The sequence below is a fragment of the Gastrolobium bilobum genome, unplaced genomic scaffold, assembly GCF_033153095.1.
Source record: "Gastrolobium bilobum isolate Gb01-03AN ecotype WA unplaced genomic scaffold, APGP_CSIRO_Gbil_v1 utg4957, whole genome shotgun sequence".
NCBI lineage: Eukaryota > Viridiplantae > Streptophyta > Magnoliopsida > Fabales > Fabaceae > Gastrolobium > Gastrolobium bilobum.
In genome coordinates this window covers 193173-213442 of record NW_026897021.1, presented here as the reverse complement: position 1 = coordinate 213442, position 20270 = coordinate 193173, and the positions used below count along the sequence as shown (strand labels likewise).

The 20270-nt window shown below is 30.7% G+C and overlaps 1 protein-coding gene across 4 annotated transcripts; it reads left to right on the top strand.

Annotated features, from left to right (window-relative positions):
- Nucleotides 1-2056: 2056 nt before the first annotated feature.
- Nucleotides 2057-7445, top strand: LOC133303487 (telomere repeat-binding protein 5-like). 4 transcript variants are annotated; one of them, XM_061503404.1, is made up of 10 exons: nt 2057-2294; nt 3375-3574; nt 3677-4601; nt 4706-4888; nt 5027-5089; nt 5188-5267; nt 5455-5696; nt 6043-6369; nt 6511-6574; nt 7079-7445. In XM_061503404.1, exons 2-10 carry the CDS (start codon nt 3494-3496, stop codon nt 7250-7252), a joined length of 2139 nt encoding a protein of 712 aa, XP_061359388.1. In that variant the 5' UTR covers nt 2057-2294; nt 3375-3493; the 3' UTR covers nt 7253-7445. The 4 variants fall into 4 exon arrangements, with proteins under 4 accessions (XP_061359388.1, XP_061359385.1, XP_061359387.1 ...); XM_061503401.1 differs by having other exon boundaries at nt 4706-4921; XM_061503403.1 differs by lacking the exon at nt 2057-2294 and adding an exon at nt 2645-2666 and having other exon boundaries at nt 4706-4921.
- Nucleotides 7446-20270: the final 12825 nt, after the last annotated feature.

Sequence of the window (20270 nt, the reverse complement as noted above, 5' to 3'; positions counted from 1 at the left end):
ACTGTCTATACTTATACTATACGATGGTCACACCAATGGGGACACACATTGTTGCCATTGTCTGCACTGGCACAAAAGTTTGAGAATTCTTTTTTTTTTTTTCAAAGGGGTGGGTGATTTAGGTCAAGTAAAAAAAATTTTAGGAAGATTGAAAAGAAAAAAGTAAACATAGGCCCAACTTAAAATCGGGATTTTACCTAAAATCGGAAGGAGGATAAAAAATCGTAAAACGTAAAATCCTAACGTAAAAAAAATCATAAAAAATCTTAAAATCATAAAAACGTTTGGAATTTTGATGAAATCGTTTTGATTAAAAAAATTTGTAAAATCACGAATTTTTTAACTAACATGGGCCCAACCCAAACAACCCTATGATTAAAAGCTTAAAGCTTAAACCCTACCCTGTTGCTTTGTCTCTTCTTCTTTTTTTGAAACATAAACCTTATTAGCTCCAAACTTTAATAGACATCAATGATTCCTGAAATTTAATCTTCATCAAGTGGAGGAGAATCGCACGGGATTTTTCATGTTTTTTTGTGAAGCGCAAAAGTGGTCAACTTTGGATCAAATAGACATTGATAGAGGTGAGTTTTTGATCAATTAATCTCTACAATTATACTATATTTTACAAATGTCTTTCTGTGGTGTTTATTTATTTTTTAATTATCATTATCGATTATTTCTTTAAAACTTTGGTTGTTTTGAAATTTTCTTTAAAAGTAATCTTTCGGGACGTTGCCCCTGAACCCCTGCCCTAAGTGTGCAGATATAAAAAAAAAAAAATTCTGGGTCACACCAAATAATTAAAAATATCATAACATATAGTATAAGCTTATACTATCAGGTCTTATATATCACATCAAATAGGCTCAAGATTTTAGGCCAAAATTTAGCCTAATTACACCCCCTCGATAATAGTGATTAAGGGTTAGTAGATTTTTCTTAAAACGGTAATTATTCGGAAACCTAATCTGACTGCGTTTTGGTTCTCTTGTATCAAATGTCCTGCGTATGGTGGCTAATTATTGAGCCCAACATGCTCAGGTGTTGTTCTCTTACTCTTAGCTGTTGTGTTGAGTATCCACCAAACTTCATTTTGTATTTGTAGAACGCTGATTTGAGTCTTGAATATAGTTCGTTTTGTGTTTGTTCTTTATCACGGGGTTGAAAAAATGTTCTTTCACAGTTCCTTAAATATATAAAAAATAATAATATTGCTCATATAATTGTAAATACATTATTTATATTTATAAAATTTTTATTATTTAATTATAATTAATTTAACTTTGACAAATTCACATTTTAATTTTATCACCTCTGTCAAATGTGTGGTGATATAATTTATAGAAAAGTGTATTAAGCACAGAAAGGTTATATTTACTAATATTTTAGTCTTATTATTTTTATTATTTGATTAGTTATCATTGAATCAAAGATAATTAATTTTTTCAATCATTAATTTCAAATTGATCCAACGATAACTAATCAAGTAATAAAAATAATAAATATAAAATAATAATAAGTATAGCTGCTCTCAAATAAAATAAAAGAGGATGAAAGTAACACAAAGTTTAAAAAATACAAAGTATCTTAGACTTACTTTCTAGGATTCCCACCCATCCTCCCCACTAAAATAAAAAGCGTATTATTGTGGGTGATGTAGTGAAGTGACAAAAAAATGCCCCTAATTACAAATCAATGTCCTCCGAACTCTAATTAATTAGAGCAAAGTAAAAACTTATAAAAAATTAAAAAAAGGGAATAATATTATGAATATGCGAGTGAGTGAGCGAGCGTCTTTCACGATCGTGCGGACCAGAAGGAGCCACAGGATCCAAAGGGTAAACACGTGTCGACATCAGTGGCAATTGCGTGGAACCGGTCTTTACGTGCTACCATTAACCTACTATTTCCGGTGCCATTCCCTGCAAAACCCGATAGCTCCGGTGACACATGATGGATCAATGCTATAATATAAAAGCCTTGGGGTTTAAGCCACGCGTTCGTGGTTTTCACAGGGTTTTACTTTTAGCGATCCATAATTCAGAATGAGAGAACAACACAACACGATCACACACACAAACCAAACGAATTTGAAAATGGGTACCCACTAAAATCGAGTTTTCCTGCTAAAATGAGAGAAAATAATTTTGGGTTGGAATCTTTTCCACTTTGAATTCTCTGATAATTCGCCGATCTCACATTTGCCTGAAAATTCCATAAATTTGCTCAAATTTCCATTCTTTGTGAGTTAAAGATTTGATCTTTGAACGACAACCTGTGCCAACCAAGAGGTGATCATGTTGAACTTTGATGGGTTTTGTTTCACTAAAATACGCAAATTTTCCTCTCTCTCTCTCGGTTTTTAACTGACGGGTTTATCCTTGGGGTTTGGGATGACGTTGGTTCCGGAAGAAGTTGGAATTTTGACGTATGATGTTATTTGAGGACTGTTTTGTGGTTCTGACACATGAATTTTCAGTTCCCGACCAGAGTTTGCTCTCATATTTCACAATTCATGAGTTGTTTTGTTTCATTTATCCCTTTCTGCTTCTAAGTTTCGGACCTCCTTTGGTTTGATTGATCTTCATCTTCTTTAATTCGAGGTTGTGATGATTTGATCTCTGATTTCTCGGCTGCACGTGATGACTTATGCTTTGCTTTTGGTTGGTGAATTGGTTATTTTCTGAGATCGATCTTCTTCCGAGATTTTAGATCGCTTTTTATGATCTTGGTCTGAATTTTGTTTAGTTCTCTTCTCGTGGACGTGTCTGGAATCTGGCCTTGTTTTGGAATCCCTTTATGTTTTTGTTTAAACTTCTTTATGTCCCATAATTTTTTTTTTCTCCTTTTTCTTTTTTATTTCACGTTTGGAGTTTTCAGAAACTGTTCTTTATGGAATTTATTATTGCAAATTATATCTTACTCCCAGCTGAATTATGTTGCTCTTCATCTGAATCTGTTTTCATTGTTTACTCCTCTGTGCAAAGGTTTTATTTTTTTTAGTATTATGCACTTATTTTCCCGTTTGGTGAGAGGATTACATACATATACACATTTTCAATCAATGGCCTTTATCATTGAGGTGCTTGGATCCAGTGGAAGTAACTGAATTGGCTTCCTAATAGTACTAGTTGGGATTGTTTGAACGTCCAATTTGGTTTCATGAGACTGAGGGCCTTGGAATCTGAGCTAGGCTTGAACCTAAAGTTGGAGTTTTGTTGCTTAAACTGTGAAAGATTGTTTTCGTAAATGTAAAAATGCACTTGATTTTCTTCATAAATGTTGATATTTCCCGGCTTCCATTGGTTTGATATATTATACTAGTTCACTATAATGCATCTGAGCCATCACTAATGGGCGTTTACTGTCAGGCTTTCAAATTGAGACTGGTGGAGTCAAGCAACTCGCAGTTCATGTTTATCTGACAATGGGTATTGAATTGCTGATGTTTTGCGTTTGATCGATCCTTTTTTGGCATGGTTCCTGAGATATGGTGGTACAGAAGAGGCTAGACTATGGATTTAATGGCTATCAGGTGCCAACCAAGCGTCGAGCTACCCGATCAGCTAGGGTAAATAAGTTCTGCTTCTCATCTGTGGCTGATTACTACTATCTATTTACTTACTGATTATGAAAACAATCCATGTAATTTTGTTTTTTTGATGCTTCATAGAGGAGGGCTACATTTCAAAGAAGGGTGGAAGAAAGTCAAATGTATGCTTTTGACTTATTGGCCACCGTAGCTGACAATTTGTTGCAAGCGAAACAGAATCCAACCATGTCTACTGATAGATCATCAGAAAAGGATTGGCATGGATTTGTGAAAGAAGAGTGTCAGGATGCTAACAAACCATTCAAAGCTGAGCTTTCTGATGATGTAAGTTGTGACAGAAAATGTCAGCATGGATTTATCAAAGAAGGGAGCCCGGATGCAAATAAGCCTTTCAAACCTGAGCTTTCTGATGAAGGAGTTTGTGACAGAAAATGTTTTCCTAATCTTTCTTCACAAGTATACAATCAAAATTGCTGTTTGAAGGAACTCTCACATCCTGAAATTGATGGCCATTCATGCATTGCTTCTATAGTAACAAGTTCTAGTTGCTCGGAGAAGTTTAATGCTGAGATATTGGTGGGTGGAAAAAATCATAATGAAATGGAAAATTTTACTAGCAAAGTTGAATTAGGTTCCTCTGGGTGTCCAGAGAGTAGTGGTAGCAAGTTAGATGGTGATGTAAGTAAAGTAAAGGATGAGCTGCATAAGTTTGAGAAGGTGCCAATTGGTACTGGAACTGGGATGTGCTGTTTTGAGGATCCCTTGGATGAAAAACGTCCTACACTGATTAGTTCAGGTGGCAATGCCAAGTTGTCTGGGTATGATGACAGCATGCCTTGTAGCTCATTGTCCAAAGGTTGCGACAATGTACCAATAGTTAGTAGAGATGATGACGAAAACTTTTCTGGGTGTGCTCACCCTAGTACCAAAATAAAGCCCTTTAGGCCAATGACATGTATAGGTGATCAAAGAATAAGGAAAAAAGTGGCTTCTAAATATCGGAAAGTTGCTCTAGATTCAAAGCATGATACACTTTCTAACAGTGGTGAGTTCATGCTTATTGTATGAAATTGCTGGCTTTCTTGTTTCTTCACCCATCATGCTTCTTTGCTTGTTTACTAATCTGTTTTTCAATTGAAAACGTGTTAGTTTTGGATGGAAATTTGAAGCCAGTTTACAGCAGTAGGAAGAACTATTATAAACACCAAAGGTCTCAAATGAATATTCCTTTCAAAAAGAGGAAGCTTTTTCACTGTAGCTCTGTTTCAAATTCTGACGGATTTATCAGAAGTGGTGGGAATTATTATTCACCTGGGAACGACATAAATCAAGGTGTTTCTTGTTCATATTCTAGGATGTGCGAAGGTTTTACTCTAAATGTCTTCCTCCTATTCAATTGATTTTATTTGGCCACTGGATTAAATGGTCTCGGGAATCTTTTGCTAAATAAATTATAAATCTTTGATGCAGATCCTGGAATGTCATCCTTGGAAGCACATCAACATCCTTCATTACGATCTAGAGATTCTCATGGTATGGGAAGATTGAGGGAGTGATTCTTTATGTACACTTTGACTTGACTGATGTCTTCAAAGGGGTTCTTACATGAAGATGTCTTTATTTTTAATCAGTGAAGCTTAGGATCAAATCATTTAGAGTGCCAGAGCTTTTTATTGAGATTCCAGAAACTGCAACCATTGGGTCCTTGAAGGTATAGTAAAATTCTATTCTTCCATATACATAATCATCCTCCACTGTATTTAGATTAGATGTTAATGATGGATGGATCTGTTTCTGTGTCTAGTATTCTTGACATGCTTCTTCTATCATGTGGTATGGTCATTATTCCATGTTCCATTCAAATTGGGCTGCAACTCTTACAAAATTTTGGTCTGCAGAGGACAGCAATGGAGGCAGTGACTGCTGTACTGGGAGGTGGATTGCGTGTTGGTGTGATTCTCCATGGAAAGAAGGTTAGAGATGACAGTAAAACTCTACTTCAGACTGGAATTTCTCATGATAACCAGCTTGATGCTTTGGGCTTTACCCTGGAGCCTAATTCTTCACAAAACCTACAACCCGCATGTGCTACAGATTCTCTCAATGTTCCTATTGCGGACATGCCTCAGCCTTTAATACGGTAATGCATAACTTCCAATTGAATGCATTAATGTTTTCCATTACTTGAACTAGAATTCACTCCCTCTGCATTTTTCCTTCGAGATGTTTTCATGGAAATGTTACTTCCACATAATATTTCCCTCACATATGTCACATAACATCGATCAACAAAGTTCCTTTTGCTTTCTCTTTCTCTCCTTTTTCTTCATCAAAATCTATGGCCCACCTCACATTACGTGAATTATGTGTAACTAACACAATATACTGCATTAAATGTGTTTTTCTACTTTCTAGTATCATTTTATCTTGTTTTTCTATAATTGTTATTCCAGTTTTAATCTTAAAAAATGATAATTGATATTCAGGTGTTCTTCCAGTCCTGCGGTAGTTCATCAAAGGATTCAGGACTTTTCTGACAAGTTACCTGAGCATCGAGTAATTAATTTAGGTAACCTTGTTGAAAGTGATCATGATTCAGCAACTTCTCCTATCAACACATCAGTTGAAAAAAAACTGACAGATTCCAGAGAACTGATTACTATTCCTGAATTGGGTATGGAGGCACTAGCTATGTTACCTGTGCACCAGAAGTCAAAGCGAACTGAGATCGTGCAGCGCCGAATTCGTAGGCCTTTTTCTGTTGCAGAAGTGGAAGCACTGGTTCAAGCAGTTGAGAAACTCGGAACTGGAAGGTAAGTTTTACATTACTAAGTGAATAACAGTAGTATTTAGTACGTTGTGTGCATAACTCAACTACTTAGCAAGTGTGATTTTGTATTTCCTTTTGACAATCCCTTTATATAGATATTTTTATCTTTTTTGGAAAAAATCAGGTGGCGTGATGTTAAACTTCGTGCTTTTGATAATGCAAAGCATCGGACATACGTTGATTTGAAGGTAAAAAAAAAAAAAAAGAACTTTTGTGATCCTTGTGCATAGCAACGTTCTTATTTCTTATTGGATCTTATTCTTGCTCAAATGGATTGTGGAATAGAACGTGGCTGCCACACTTGAGGTTGTTGGGTGGCACGCTTTCTTCTTCCCCATCTATTTAAAAACAATATAGTAGTTGTGTTGAGGCAAGTAATTGCCTTTATATTTTGGTAAGCTATTTATTGCTTCATTAGTGGTTTCTTGCTTTGGTTGGTACCCTAAGGGTTCCTTCTAATATTAATCAGACACGACTTTTGCTATGCATGTTCATATGCCTAATGCTCTTTGTAGCTAATTTGAATTTTCATTTATCATATTGTCTCTCCTTTTTTTAAAAGAAAAATATTGTAAGATAGTGATGGGATCCTAAAGCAAAGTACAAGGTCATTTTCATTAGTATCTATTTTGGTTTCCTTATTTATCACGGATAAAAGTGTTGGCATGTGATTTGGGTGTGGGATAGTGCAGGATAAATGGAAAACCTTGGTGCACACGGCAAGAATATCCCCTCAGCAAAGAAGGGGAGAGCCTGTTCCTCAAGAACTTTTGGACAGGGTCCTAACTGCCCACGCATATTGGTCCCAGCAACAGACTAAGCAACAGATCAAGCAGCACCCAGAAACTTGTCTTCTCCTTTCATAATGGGGTTGACAGCACCATGTGGCTTTGTATATGGGGTTGGTGTTCAGGTTTCTTACCATTACCGTTACTTAGTAAAGTATCATTTTTTCTTTCCTTTCTCTATCAATAAAATATCTGTTTATCTCCTATCATGTAAAAAGACGATAAAAAGGAAGAAAGTGAAGCTCCCTGCCCGGCAAGGCTACTTCTTGTAAATGGTTGATGCAATAAAGAGTTTGCTAATAGAATTTCTTTTATGCCATGGTTCATTTTTTCTGCTGTCATGATTTTTTTTTGTAATACATACAAAAAAGTGGAACTCATTCGTTTAAGAAAAAAAAAAAGAGCCCAAGATCCATCGGTATATCCTGATTTTTTTATGTGTTGTCGTATAAGTTTTTTTACAGCAACAACGGTGCTATATATATATATATATATATATATATATATATATATATATATATATATATATGAGGTAGGATCTTTGACACCAGTGTCAAATTTGAAATTTGATACCTCATCTGATAGTCGTTAGATCAAAAAAATCAACGACTCTGATTTGTAAGCATTTGACACCATTGATTTTTTTTTATCTAACGACTATCAGATGAGGTGTCAAATTTCAAATTTAACACTGGTGTCAAAGGATCCTACCTATATATATATATATATATATATATATATATATATATAGAGAGAGAGAGAGAGAGAGATTCTTTGATACCAAATTTTATTTGTTGATTTTCATCAATCAACAGTTATCATTTATTGGAAATTAATATTAATTAACAAGTTTGATTTTTAATAAATGATAATCGTTGACGGAAATCAAAGGTAAGAATTTGGTATCAAATTTTAAAATTTGACATCGGTGTCAAAGAATCTTAGAATCCTATCCCTATATATATATATATATATATATATATATATATATATATATATATATATAGGGGCAGGATCATCTTACACCGGTGTAAGAATAATAAATCTTACACCAAATCTTAATAATTGATTTTATACATATAACGGTTAAAATTTATTAGGTCTCACTCATTAATTAATTTTTAATTCCCAATAAATCTCAACTATTGGATGCGCGAAAATCAACGGTTAAGATTTGGTGTAAGATTTATTATTCTTACACCGGTGTAAGTTGATCTTATCCCATATATATATATATATATATATATATATATATATATATATGGGTTTATCGTTTCTCAAGTTACTTGAAATAACTTTATCTCTGGCAATTAAATCAATAGTGATAAAGGAAGAGAGAGAAAAAGGTAATAATAATTATTTAAAGATGAATCAATTAATACAAGAAAATAAATAAACAAAACAATGTAATTTCGGGATAGCTTGAGATAAATTTATCTTAAGTAGCCGGAAAAATGTTTTTCTATATATATAGGAGTTTACATTTCTGCCGCTGCTGTACGTGCAACAATCAAATATTTATCATATATATATATATATATATATATATATATATATATATATATATTTAAAAGAATTAAATGCAGGAAATCATAACCATACAAAGGATGAAAGCATTAAATGTGAAGAATCATAATCATACATCTGTCGTTGTTGTACGTAAAACGACTGCAGAAATAATTTTACTATATTACTATATATATATATATATATATATATATATATATATATATATATATATATATATATTTACATAGATTGTTAGGCCCAAAGAAGACAACATGATTGTTCACTCCACAGCCAATGCTCGGTGTATAATTGAAGGGGCACGTGTTGAATAAGGAGAAGTGTATCTGCAAATTCCATTATATGTCAATCGGAGGAGCTAGAGCTATATTTATTGGCTAATCGCCGTATATATTTAATGATAATAATCAAATAAGTAATGATATGCATACCTTTAAAAATTATAATCATTCTTCACATAATTAATTTTACTTTTAAATTGAAATAGGACCATGCTATTACCTTTTTTATGTAAATTAAATAATTTATTAACTCTAGACTCAATAATGGAATCTTAGTTGCATGATCCAAAACCGTCATTACTGTCGGCTCTCCTTTAAAATATGTTTAATCAGAGTTTGGAATTGTCTATGAGCAGTGGAAACACGAAGAAGACAACGAATAAATACAATAAAAATCAAACTAACTGTATCAATTAAGTTTTTTTTTAATTCCGTTTCAGCGGCCAGTATCTTATCCACCTGTCTTTATCTTCTTGACAAAAAACTTTATTGCGTTTTTATTTAGAGAAATTGTTTTGTTATGTTACATAAGATAATAAAAATTTTCTACACTCACAGAGATGAGAGAGAATATAAGAGAGAAAAAATATATAAATGGGTCTCATTTCTTTATATGTGAGTGTAAAAAAGTACTTTTTATCTTATGTAGCATAAAAAAGCAATTTCCCATCCAATTCATTGTTTGAAAAATAAGTTTTTTTAAAGGTATGGATAAAGATAGATGGTCTCGTGGCCTGGGATGCTTTGTTTGTCAATTTCTTCCTTTATAATTATAATAATAAATTTTACTTGGAATAATTTTAGGAAGTGGATTATGGCTCGGGGCCTCACCGTTGCTAATAATGTAATATAAAAAAAGAAATAAATAAATGTTCCTTCAAAATATTTCGTTTGGGTTACATTTTAAAAATTTAATTTTGAATCATCTTAATTTGTAAACTTAAATTTATTCGGAAGTAACCATGTTAAAACCTATTAAAATTAAAGCAATTTCAATATAATAAATGTAATTTGAATAGTTATAATATAATCAAAATCTCTTTGAAATGTATGATAAGAAAAAAAAATTCCTTCATTCATATTGATTTCTTATTTTATGATTTTATTATTTTTGTGGTATACCTTAATAATTAACATAAATTATATTTTAATAATTTTATATTTTTGGAAAGATATTATTAATTTAGAAAAGATGTATAATATTAATGATGCATGAATTAAACATCAATAAAAACTTGTGCCGTATAAAAAGATAAAGAATTTCTATGCTCTACGCCATAACCAAGTTTAGGGTAAGAACCAAAAATGAATTTGAAAAAGTGGAGTGAAATGTAAAACCAAATAAGTTAGTGCTTGTTTGGATTGGCATTTGGGTGAATGAAATAGGGAGTTTACCCCTTCAAATCATATTTAAGTCATGAAACTTGATTCTGGCCTGTAATACCCTATATTTTCTTTTAATAAAATAATAATAATAATAAATATTTTTTGGATAATAATGATATTTAGTATTTTTGTAATTAATAATATTGGTATTTAATATCTTTAATTAATGAGTTAATAATAGTTAAAATAATAAGAGGTAAGATAATAATAGTAATATTATTTGATTTATGTGATAATATATATATATATATATATATATATATATATATATATATATATATATATATATATATTAGATGATAAATTATGATTAATTGATTGATGATTTATGTATTTATGTTTGATTAGTAATGATTGATTAGTAAATTGTTTAGATATGATGAGTCAACAAACATAAATTGTTTAGATATGATGAGTCAACAAACATATATTGTTTAGATATGATGAGTCAATAAACATAAATTGTTTAGATATAATGAGTCAACAAACATATATTGTTTAGATATGATGAGTCAGCATTGAGTCAGTAATGTATAAGCCCTAAACTTCAACTATAAATAGAGACCTAGCTTAACCAAACCAATTCACTCTCCTCTACTACTCTCTCTCTTCTCACTCCAAAAAGCTTATTTTAATTATTTTCAATCTTTATATTTTTTTTTATCAACCGGTTCTCTACCCCAAATTACTCTTTTCTTCTAGAAGTTAGCGCGGAGACCAGGTAATCCTAATCTCTAGGTGGTTGTAGATTCGTTGTGTATGAAATTTTTATTGTGTGTAATCCTAATCTTTAGGTAGTTATATGTTTGATATGTGTAATCCTAATCCTTAGGTTATAATTTTGTTTGAAGTTTATTAATAGTAATCCTTATCCCTAGAGAGTCATAGATTATATTGATATGAATTTCGGTATATGTAATCCTATTCGTAGGTTATTTCTTTTATATAAAACTTGGATGTAATCTGAATCCTTAGGTGTTTAGGTTATCTCTATTATATGAAATTTGGGCATAATCCTTATATGTAATCCGTAGATGTTCTTAATAGTTTGGTATGAACATTTCTATATATATAGGTATTTGTTTTTTTTTAAATTTAAATTACTACATATGATAATTAGAATATTTTTGGAAATTTTTTATTATTTCAGAAATTATGATTATGTGCAATATATGATATAAACTTTTAATTCATGTGCAATATATGGATCTTATTGAATAATTATGAAAATTATGGAATTATACTACTCTTTAAGAAAAACTTTCCAAATATGTGTTTTAATGATTGAATTTAAATATTTATATTATTAATAACTATGATAATTGATGTGATGGGATTATTTGAATGACGATGATTGGATTTAGATTTTTCTATGATGAATGTTGAAGATTTGAATTATTATATCCTTGAATAAATTGGAAAGTTATGATAATGATCAGATTTGGATTTTACTGTGATGACTGTTGAAGATTTGAATTATCATATCCTTGAATAAATTGGAAAGTTATGATAATGATCAGATTTGGATTTTACTGTGATGACTGTTGAAGATTTGAATTATCATATCCTTGAATAAATTGGAAAGTTATTATGATGATCAGATTTGGATTTTACTATGATAGATGCTGAAGATTTGAATTATTATATAAATTCGAGAATTTATGATAATAGTTGTTTGAATTATGATACTTTGGAAAATTATAATGCCGTTGAGTAACTCATTTAGAGATGATAATACTTAAAGAATAAATAATTATGATTGAATCTTTCCTGATTGTGTGTGTTTGTAATAAATTAATGGTGGGAAGATAGCTTTGGGATGGTACCTCCCAAGGTGATGAACACAACTTTTGGGCTTTATGCCTCCGATGTGAAACTGATGTGAAAAAGATTATATCCGTTCTTTCCAAAGTGGTGTCTGGCAGGGTTTCCCGGGATACTAGTAGCAACTTTGGGAAGAGGTGTGCACACTAGGAAGATGTGAATTGATTATGGCCAATATGATTTGTTTGTGACTGGCAGGGTTTCCCGGGTCACAGGGTAGACTGGCAGGGTTTCCCGGGTCTACCATGGTTCTCTTCCCACTAAATATAACGAACTTAAACATTATTAATAATGAAATTTGTTATTTGATTTGATTATGAAGAATGTCATTGAGTTGTGAATATTATCATATTATGACTAATGTTGTGCTAAATATATTAGTTGATAATTACCAAATACATTAAATGAACTTAATAAAGATAAATATTATATAATGGAATTTTGATTATTATATTGATATTTGATTTGATTAATGTGGAATTGATTTGAACACTATTTGACATTTGATTTAATTTGTTATTACTCATATTAATTGTATTTTGATTAGGATTACCAGCTTTGCTGACTTTTGTGTTTGTTTGACTGCAATGATCCTGCGGCTGCGGGGGAGCAGATTTTCAGTGAAGCATGTTGCAAAGGATGGGGCTAGCTGTGGACAGTGAGGATCACGACTCGAGTATTTCAAGCTAGTTTCTAAGTTTAGAAATTTATGAGATTTAAATAAATGCATAAGACATATTTCCTTTATTTAAACTTTAGTCTTTGGTTTTATTTTAATGTAATAAATTTAGCCTTGCACCTGTTCATTGTACAGGTGCGGCGGTAACATTCCCCAAATTAGATTTTGATTAGCTTCCGCAATATTTCTATTATTATAATTGTGAAAAAAAAAAAAATGAATTTTGACAATTTATTTATTATAAGATTGTTTCATAAATTGTTAGAAATTTGGGGTGTTACAAAATGGTATCAGAGCCCCTGGTTGCGGCTGGGGTTTGCTTTTGATATTGACTCGAGGGATCAAAGATCCCTGAGTTAAATAAAAAAAAAAAATTAGGAAATAAAATAATAGGACATAATGTAAATAAATAAATCGAGAGATGGGTAGTGAAGGGTTATTTTTCTTGTCCTTTAAATATGATTTATTTCTTTGAAATTTCGATGATTATATGTTTGGAATTATTTTGTGATTTAAAATTATTATTGATAATATTCTTTAACATTTTTTTTTATATACGCTATCTTTTGTAACTCGTTCTTATTTTAATAAAAGTAATTAGCTTTCTTTTAGAGTTGTTCTTGAAATAATTAAAGTTTTTCTAGCAAATGAAAGATAATATATGTAATAAAAATTTCTATTTGTTTAAACAAGATATTCAGTTTCGAAACTTTTTTTCTAGCTTTTTTTGGAGTTACCCAACCCTAATTATCTCTTTTTGAGACGAGTTGGCTCCCTCCGGTATCCCCACGAGCTTCGACTCTTTGAGCCGGCTATGGGACTAATCCGGAGTGCGGGGGAACAGTGATGACTAAAGGTTCAGCCCCCTCCCCAAGAATGCATTCAGCGGGAATCGAACACGTATCCAACCCCACTAACTCAGCGCCAAACTTTTTTTCTAGCTTGGTTAAAGTTAACAAGTCATTAATTTGCAGTGCTTTAAATTTATTGTATTCTATGTTGTCTTGTTTGCCGGGTTATGCATGACTCTTTGATGTTTGCTTACATTTTTTTTAAAGGGGTTTCAAAAAAAAATTAATTAATTAAGTTTCGAGGACAAAACTTCTTTTAAGGAAGGTAGAATGTAATACCCCCATATTTTTATTAACTTTAACCTTATGCCTTTAAGTTAATTTGAGGAGCTCAAACTTCTAAGTTTCGAGGACGAAACTTCTTTTAAGAAGGGTAGAATGTAATACCCTATATTTTCTTTTAATAAAATAATAATAATAATAAATATTTTTTGGATAATAATGATATTTAGTATTTTTGTAATTAATAATATTGGTATTTAATATCTTTAATTAATGAGTTAATAATAGTTAAAATAATAAGAGGTAAGATAATAATAGTAATATTATTTGATTTATGTGATAATATATATATATATATATATATATATATATATATATATATATATATATATTGATTATGATTAATTGATTGATGATTTATGTATTTATGTTTGATTAGTAATGATTGATTAGTAAATTGTTTAGATATGATGAGTCAACAAACATAAATTGTTTAGATATGATGTTTAGTCAACAAACATATATTGTTTAGATATGATGAGTCAATAAACATAAATTGTTTAGATATAATGAGTCAACAAACATATATTGTTTAGATATGATGAGTCAGCATTGAGTCAGTAATGTATAAGCCCTAAACTTCAACTATAAATAGAGACCTAGCTTAACCAAACCAATTCACTCTCCTCTACTACTCTCTCTCTTCAAAAAGCTTATTTTAATTATTTTCAATCTTTATATTTTTTTTATCAACCGGTTCTCTACCCCAAATTACTCTTTTCTTCTAGAAGTTAGCGCGGAGACCAGGTAATCCTAATCTCTAGGTGGTTGTAGATTCGTTGTGTATGAAATTTTTATTGTGTGTAATCCTAATCTTTAGGTAGTTATATGTTTGATATGTGTAATCCTAATCCTTAGGTTATAATTTTGTTTGAAGTTTATTAATAGTAATCCTTATCCCTAGAGAGTCATAGATTATATTGATATGAATTTCGGTATATGTAATCCTATTCGTAGGTTATTTCTTTTATATAAAACTTGGATGTAATCTGAATCCTTAGGTGTTTAGGTTATCTCTATTATATGAAATTTGGGCATAATCCTTATATGTAATCCGTAGATGTTCTTAATAGTTTGGTATGAACATTTCTATATATATAGGTATTTGTTTTTTTTTAAATTTAAATTACTACATATGATAATTAGAATATTTTTGGAAATTTTTTATTATTTCAGAAATTATGATTATGTGCAATATATGATATAAACTTTTAATTCATGTGCAATATATGGATCTTATTGAATAATTATGAAAATTATGGAATTATACTACTCTTTAAGAAAAACTTTCCAAATATGTGTTTTAATGATTGAATTTAAATATTTATATTATTAATAACTATGATAATTGATGTGATGGGATTATTTGAATGACGATGATTGGATTTAGATTTTTCTATGATGAATGTTGAAGATTTGAATTATTATATCCTTGAATAAATTGGAAAGTTATGATGATGATCAGATTTGGATTTTACTGTGATGACTGTTGAAGATTTGAATTATCATATCCTTGAATAAATTGGAAAGTTATGATAATGATCAGATTTGGATTTTACTGTGATGACTGTTGAAGATTTGAATTATCATATCCTTGAATAAATTGGAAAGTTATGATAATGATCAGATTTGGATTTTACTGTGATGACTGTTGAAGATTTGAATTATCATATCCTTGAATAAATTGGAAAGTTATTATGATGATCAGATTTGATTTTACTATGATAGATGTTGAAGATTTGAATTATTATATAAATTCGAGAATTTATGATAATAGTTGTTTGAATTATGATACTTTGGAAAATTATAATGCCGTTGAGTAACTCATTTAGAGATGATAATACTTAAAGAATAAATAATTATGATTGAATCTTTCCTGATTGTGTGTGTTTGTAATAAATTAATGGTGGGAAGATAGCTTTGGGATGGTACCTCCCAAGGTGATGAACACAACTTTTGGGCTTTATGCCTCCGATGTGAAACTGATGTGAAAAAGATTATATCCGTTCTTTCCAAAGTGGTGTCTGGCAGGGTTTCCCGGGATACTAGTAGCAACTTTGGGAAGATGTGTGCACACTAGGAAGATGTGAATTGATTATGGCCAATTTTGATTATACGTGGCTGGTAACAGTGGTTTTTTCCCGGGTCACGGGGTAGACTGGCAGGGTTTCCCGGGTCTACCATGGTTCTCTTCCCACTAAATATAATGAACTTAAACATTATTAATAATGAAATTTGTTATTTGATTTGATTATGAAGAATGTCATTGAGTTGTGAATATTATCATATTATGACTAATGTTGTGCTAAATATATTAGTTGATAATTACCAAATACATTAAATGAACTTAATAAAGATAAATATTATATAATGGAATTTTGATTATTATATTGATATTTGATTTGATTAATGTGGAATTGATTTGAACACTATTTGACATTTGATTTAATTTGTTATTACTCATATTAATTGTATTTTGATTAGGATTACCAGCTTTGCTGACTTTTGTGTTTGTTTGACTGCAATGATCCTGCGGCTGCGGGGGAGCAGATTTTCAGTGAAGCATGTTGCAAAGGATGGGGCTAGCTGTGGACAGTGAGGATCACGACTCGAGTATTTCAAGCTAGTTTCTAAGTTTAGAAATTTATGAGATTTAAATAAATGCATAAGACATATTTCCTTTATTTAAACTTTAGTCTTTGGTTTTATTTTAATGTAATAAATTTAGCCTTGCACCTGTTCATTGTACAGGTGCGGCGGTAACATTCCCCAAATTAGATTTTGATTAGCTTCCGCAATATTTCTATTATTATAATTGTGAAAAAAAAAATGAATTTTGACAATTTATTTATTATAAGATTGTTTCATAAATTGTTAGAAATTTGGGGTGTTACAAAAATCATATTGGGTCGTTGTTTTGTGTTGAAAATTGCTAAAAAATCACCTATTTTTGAGCCTTGACAAAGCTCCCGTGGTGGAACCCGGTTTCGAGCTGGTCGACCTGCTAAAGGAAGAAGAAGACACTGCAATAAAGAAATCTCAAAAAATCAAGGGGTTATGTTGAGATTATGAGATGAGAATCTTATTTATATTTCTCACTAAAAAGTCTCACGAAATTCACACTAATCGAAAATTCATTAAAATTGTCAGATTTTTATTTTTGAATATCATAAGATTATTTTTTCCTTTGTTTAAAATCTGGATTGAATACTAACGGATTTGTACGAATTATAAAATATTTTTTTGAAATCCTAATTGAATACCAATTAATATTTTTGTCCAAAAACAATCCATTAAAAATCATTTGAAATCCCAATCCAATACACCCTATAAATATAAAAATAAATGACATAAGACAAATTGTAATTAAATAATATATTTATTAATATGTGTGTGGATAAAATTATTTGTTCTCAAATATTATCACGTGTTTGCCAAAAAATAATAAGGAAAATTTCATTTTCACCCCTTATGATTTAATAGTATATCATTTAATCCCTTGTGATTTCAAACTTATCATTCATAGTCATTGTGATTAAATAAATTTATTATTTAACTCGTGTGATTTCAAACATTCACTTACTCCCATCGTGGTAACAAAAATAAATCAATTAAACCCTAATGATCTTATGAATATAAAATTCTTCATTTTTTCTAAATTTTGTTAGTAGAATATAATTGTGATATTATCAAATAAACTTTAATAATATTAATTAATAATGATTTAAATTGAAAAAATATTTTAAATTATTTTAAAAATCATCTTAAATTTTTTTAATTATGTAAAAGAATATATTTAAAATTAAGAATATTATTCAAGATAAATTAAAGATGTATTAGTTAAATAAATTATTTATTTAAATTTTTTAAAATATGATAATAATATTAAATAAAATAAAATAATATTTAACTTAAATTTATTTTTTTGATAACAATATAAGTCCACGAGATTTAAATTTGTATATTTAATGAATTTAAATCAAATAAAATATTTATTTTTATCATGAATCAAACATGTATATGTTACGTTTAAATAAATATTATATATATATATATATATACGTGTGTGCGCGCACGTGCATACATACATGTGTATGTAAAAGACAGTAAGAGATTTAAATAATACGTGATATTTTGAATCCGCGATAGGTCAAATGAATTTTTGTAATCACAACTGACAAATTTAAAAACACAGGAAGGTCAAGTGATAAATCATGTAACAACATCGGATGAAAATAAAGTTATCCCAAAATAATAATAATAGAAAAAATAAAATAGTGTGGTGTTAAGAAGAAAAAAGAAGAAGAAATGAATGAATTTGTTATAAAACATGGTTAAACTAGAAATTTGTTATGATAGTTCAATTAACATATGAAAATTGAGTAAACGAGAGCATGAGTTTAATTCTCAGTAGTATCTTCTTGCAAGAATTAATCTTGAACCCGCTTCAAATTTCTAATTAGTTTATACGAAGCTTATGAAATTATCTGAGATAATAAAAAAAAAAGTTTCAAACACTAATCCCTTATTTTTTATTGAGAAATGGTTATGGCGGGTTCATAGCTAGAAAGAATGTCGCATAAAATTGACCAGCCATCATTTAATGTTTATTTTTAAAATATTGAATAAGAATAAAATTGTAAAATTTAAAATGACACACTTTCTCTCGTTCTCTCTCGACTAATCCCTAGCTCTTGACGGAGACTCCTCCTCTATCGACTCAGACACTCTGCCGCCTCGTTATCGCCGGCGATTTTCTCAGCTCCGGTGCTGAACTTGGCCGACCATCAGTTTCAACCAGAATCATAGGCTCGTTTCTCATTCTTTATCGTTCTTTCCGTCTGTCTTAAATTTCTTGATATTCTTGTTCCCTGCACCGCATGATCTACTTTTGATTGCCGTCTGCATTTTGGTAGCGAGTCAGAAAAGGACGTTGTCCATTGTTCTTCTCACAATTGATACATCAATTATTCGAATTCCACATTCACGCTTCTTGAATTCTTTAGCTTTATTATTTCATGGTATGAAAATAATTGAGCTTTAATAGCGAATAGAAACTCACGATTTGTTTGCTTTTTTATTTTTATTTTTATTTTTCTTATTTGTTGCATGTTTTCCTTGTCATGCAACTTTTTCGCAATCCATTTTACTCGCACTGGATTGCTGAACTTACTGCTGTCGAATATAATGTCCGTTTAGTCAAGATCACTGCATAATTTGTTAATTTTCGCGGTTGATGAATAGAGCATAAAGATCGAGGATTCCTAATTATTCTGGGTGGAACAAGTTGGGCATTCGCTCATGTCTTATTATGTCACTATTGTTATTGTTACTTTATTAGCAAATGAAGAGACAAAGTAAATCTTGGGAGGGTAAGATATCGTACTGTAATTAAAAAATTAAAAGAAAATAGCAAGCCAAAGAAGCTAAAAGATGTACCAAAGGCAATCTAAACTATTATACATCATTCATGAGATTTTCCCCAAAAATGACCACGACCATAGAACCAAAGATAAGCCATTAATGTGATCGTATCACATTACAAATTAAGGGGCCGAGATACACTCTTGAAAATATAGGCATTTCTTTCCAACCAAATACGCCAGAAAACTGCGGAAACTGCATGTCATGACAAATCTCGGCATCCATTTCGGTGCTGAAAGTCAAAACCTTAAAAATGCATTATGGGACACTGCTTTAAATTAAAAGGAAATCGCTATATTAATTATAGGCTTGGCACAGGTGACATGACCTGAAAAGCCCGCAGTACAACCTGAAGCTATGGACATACATAAATATGTATTGTAAAATATGTAGTCAGTTATAAAGTGTACTAAGTGTCAGTAACAATGAGGATTTGGCTGTGTTGACATTAGGATTTGGGCATTAGGTGGCCACTCCATATCATCTTCATTGATCATAGTATATTTTCTCTTTGTTTTGCTTGTGGATGTAGGCCCATATTGCTATAGGATTAACCATATCAAGTTCTGTGTCTATTTTTCTTCTCCCTAGTTGGCTACAACAGAGACACTCAGGCCTGTTTGGAGCACCTGATAAAGAAGATAAGATAGGATATGATAACTTATCATATCCTACTTTTATCTCTTGTTTGGTGGGTCAATAGGATATGATTAGCTTATCCTATTGTCTCATTTTATCCTATCCAATATATGATTTCTTATCCTGTGGGGGGAGCTGGGTTAGGATTCAACAGGATAGGATATCAATATTGAATACCCAATATATTCCCACGCTACCCAATA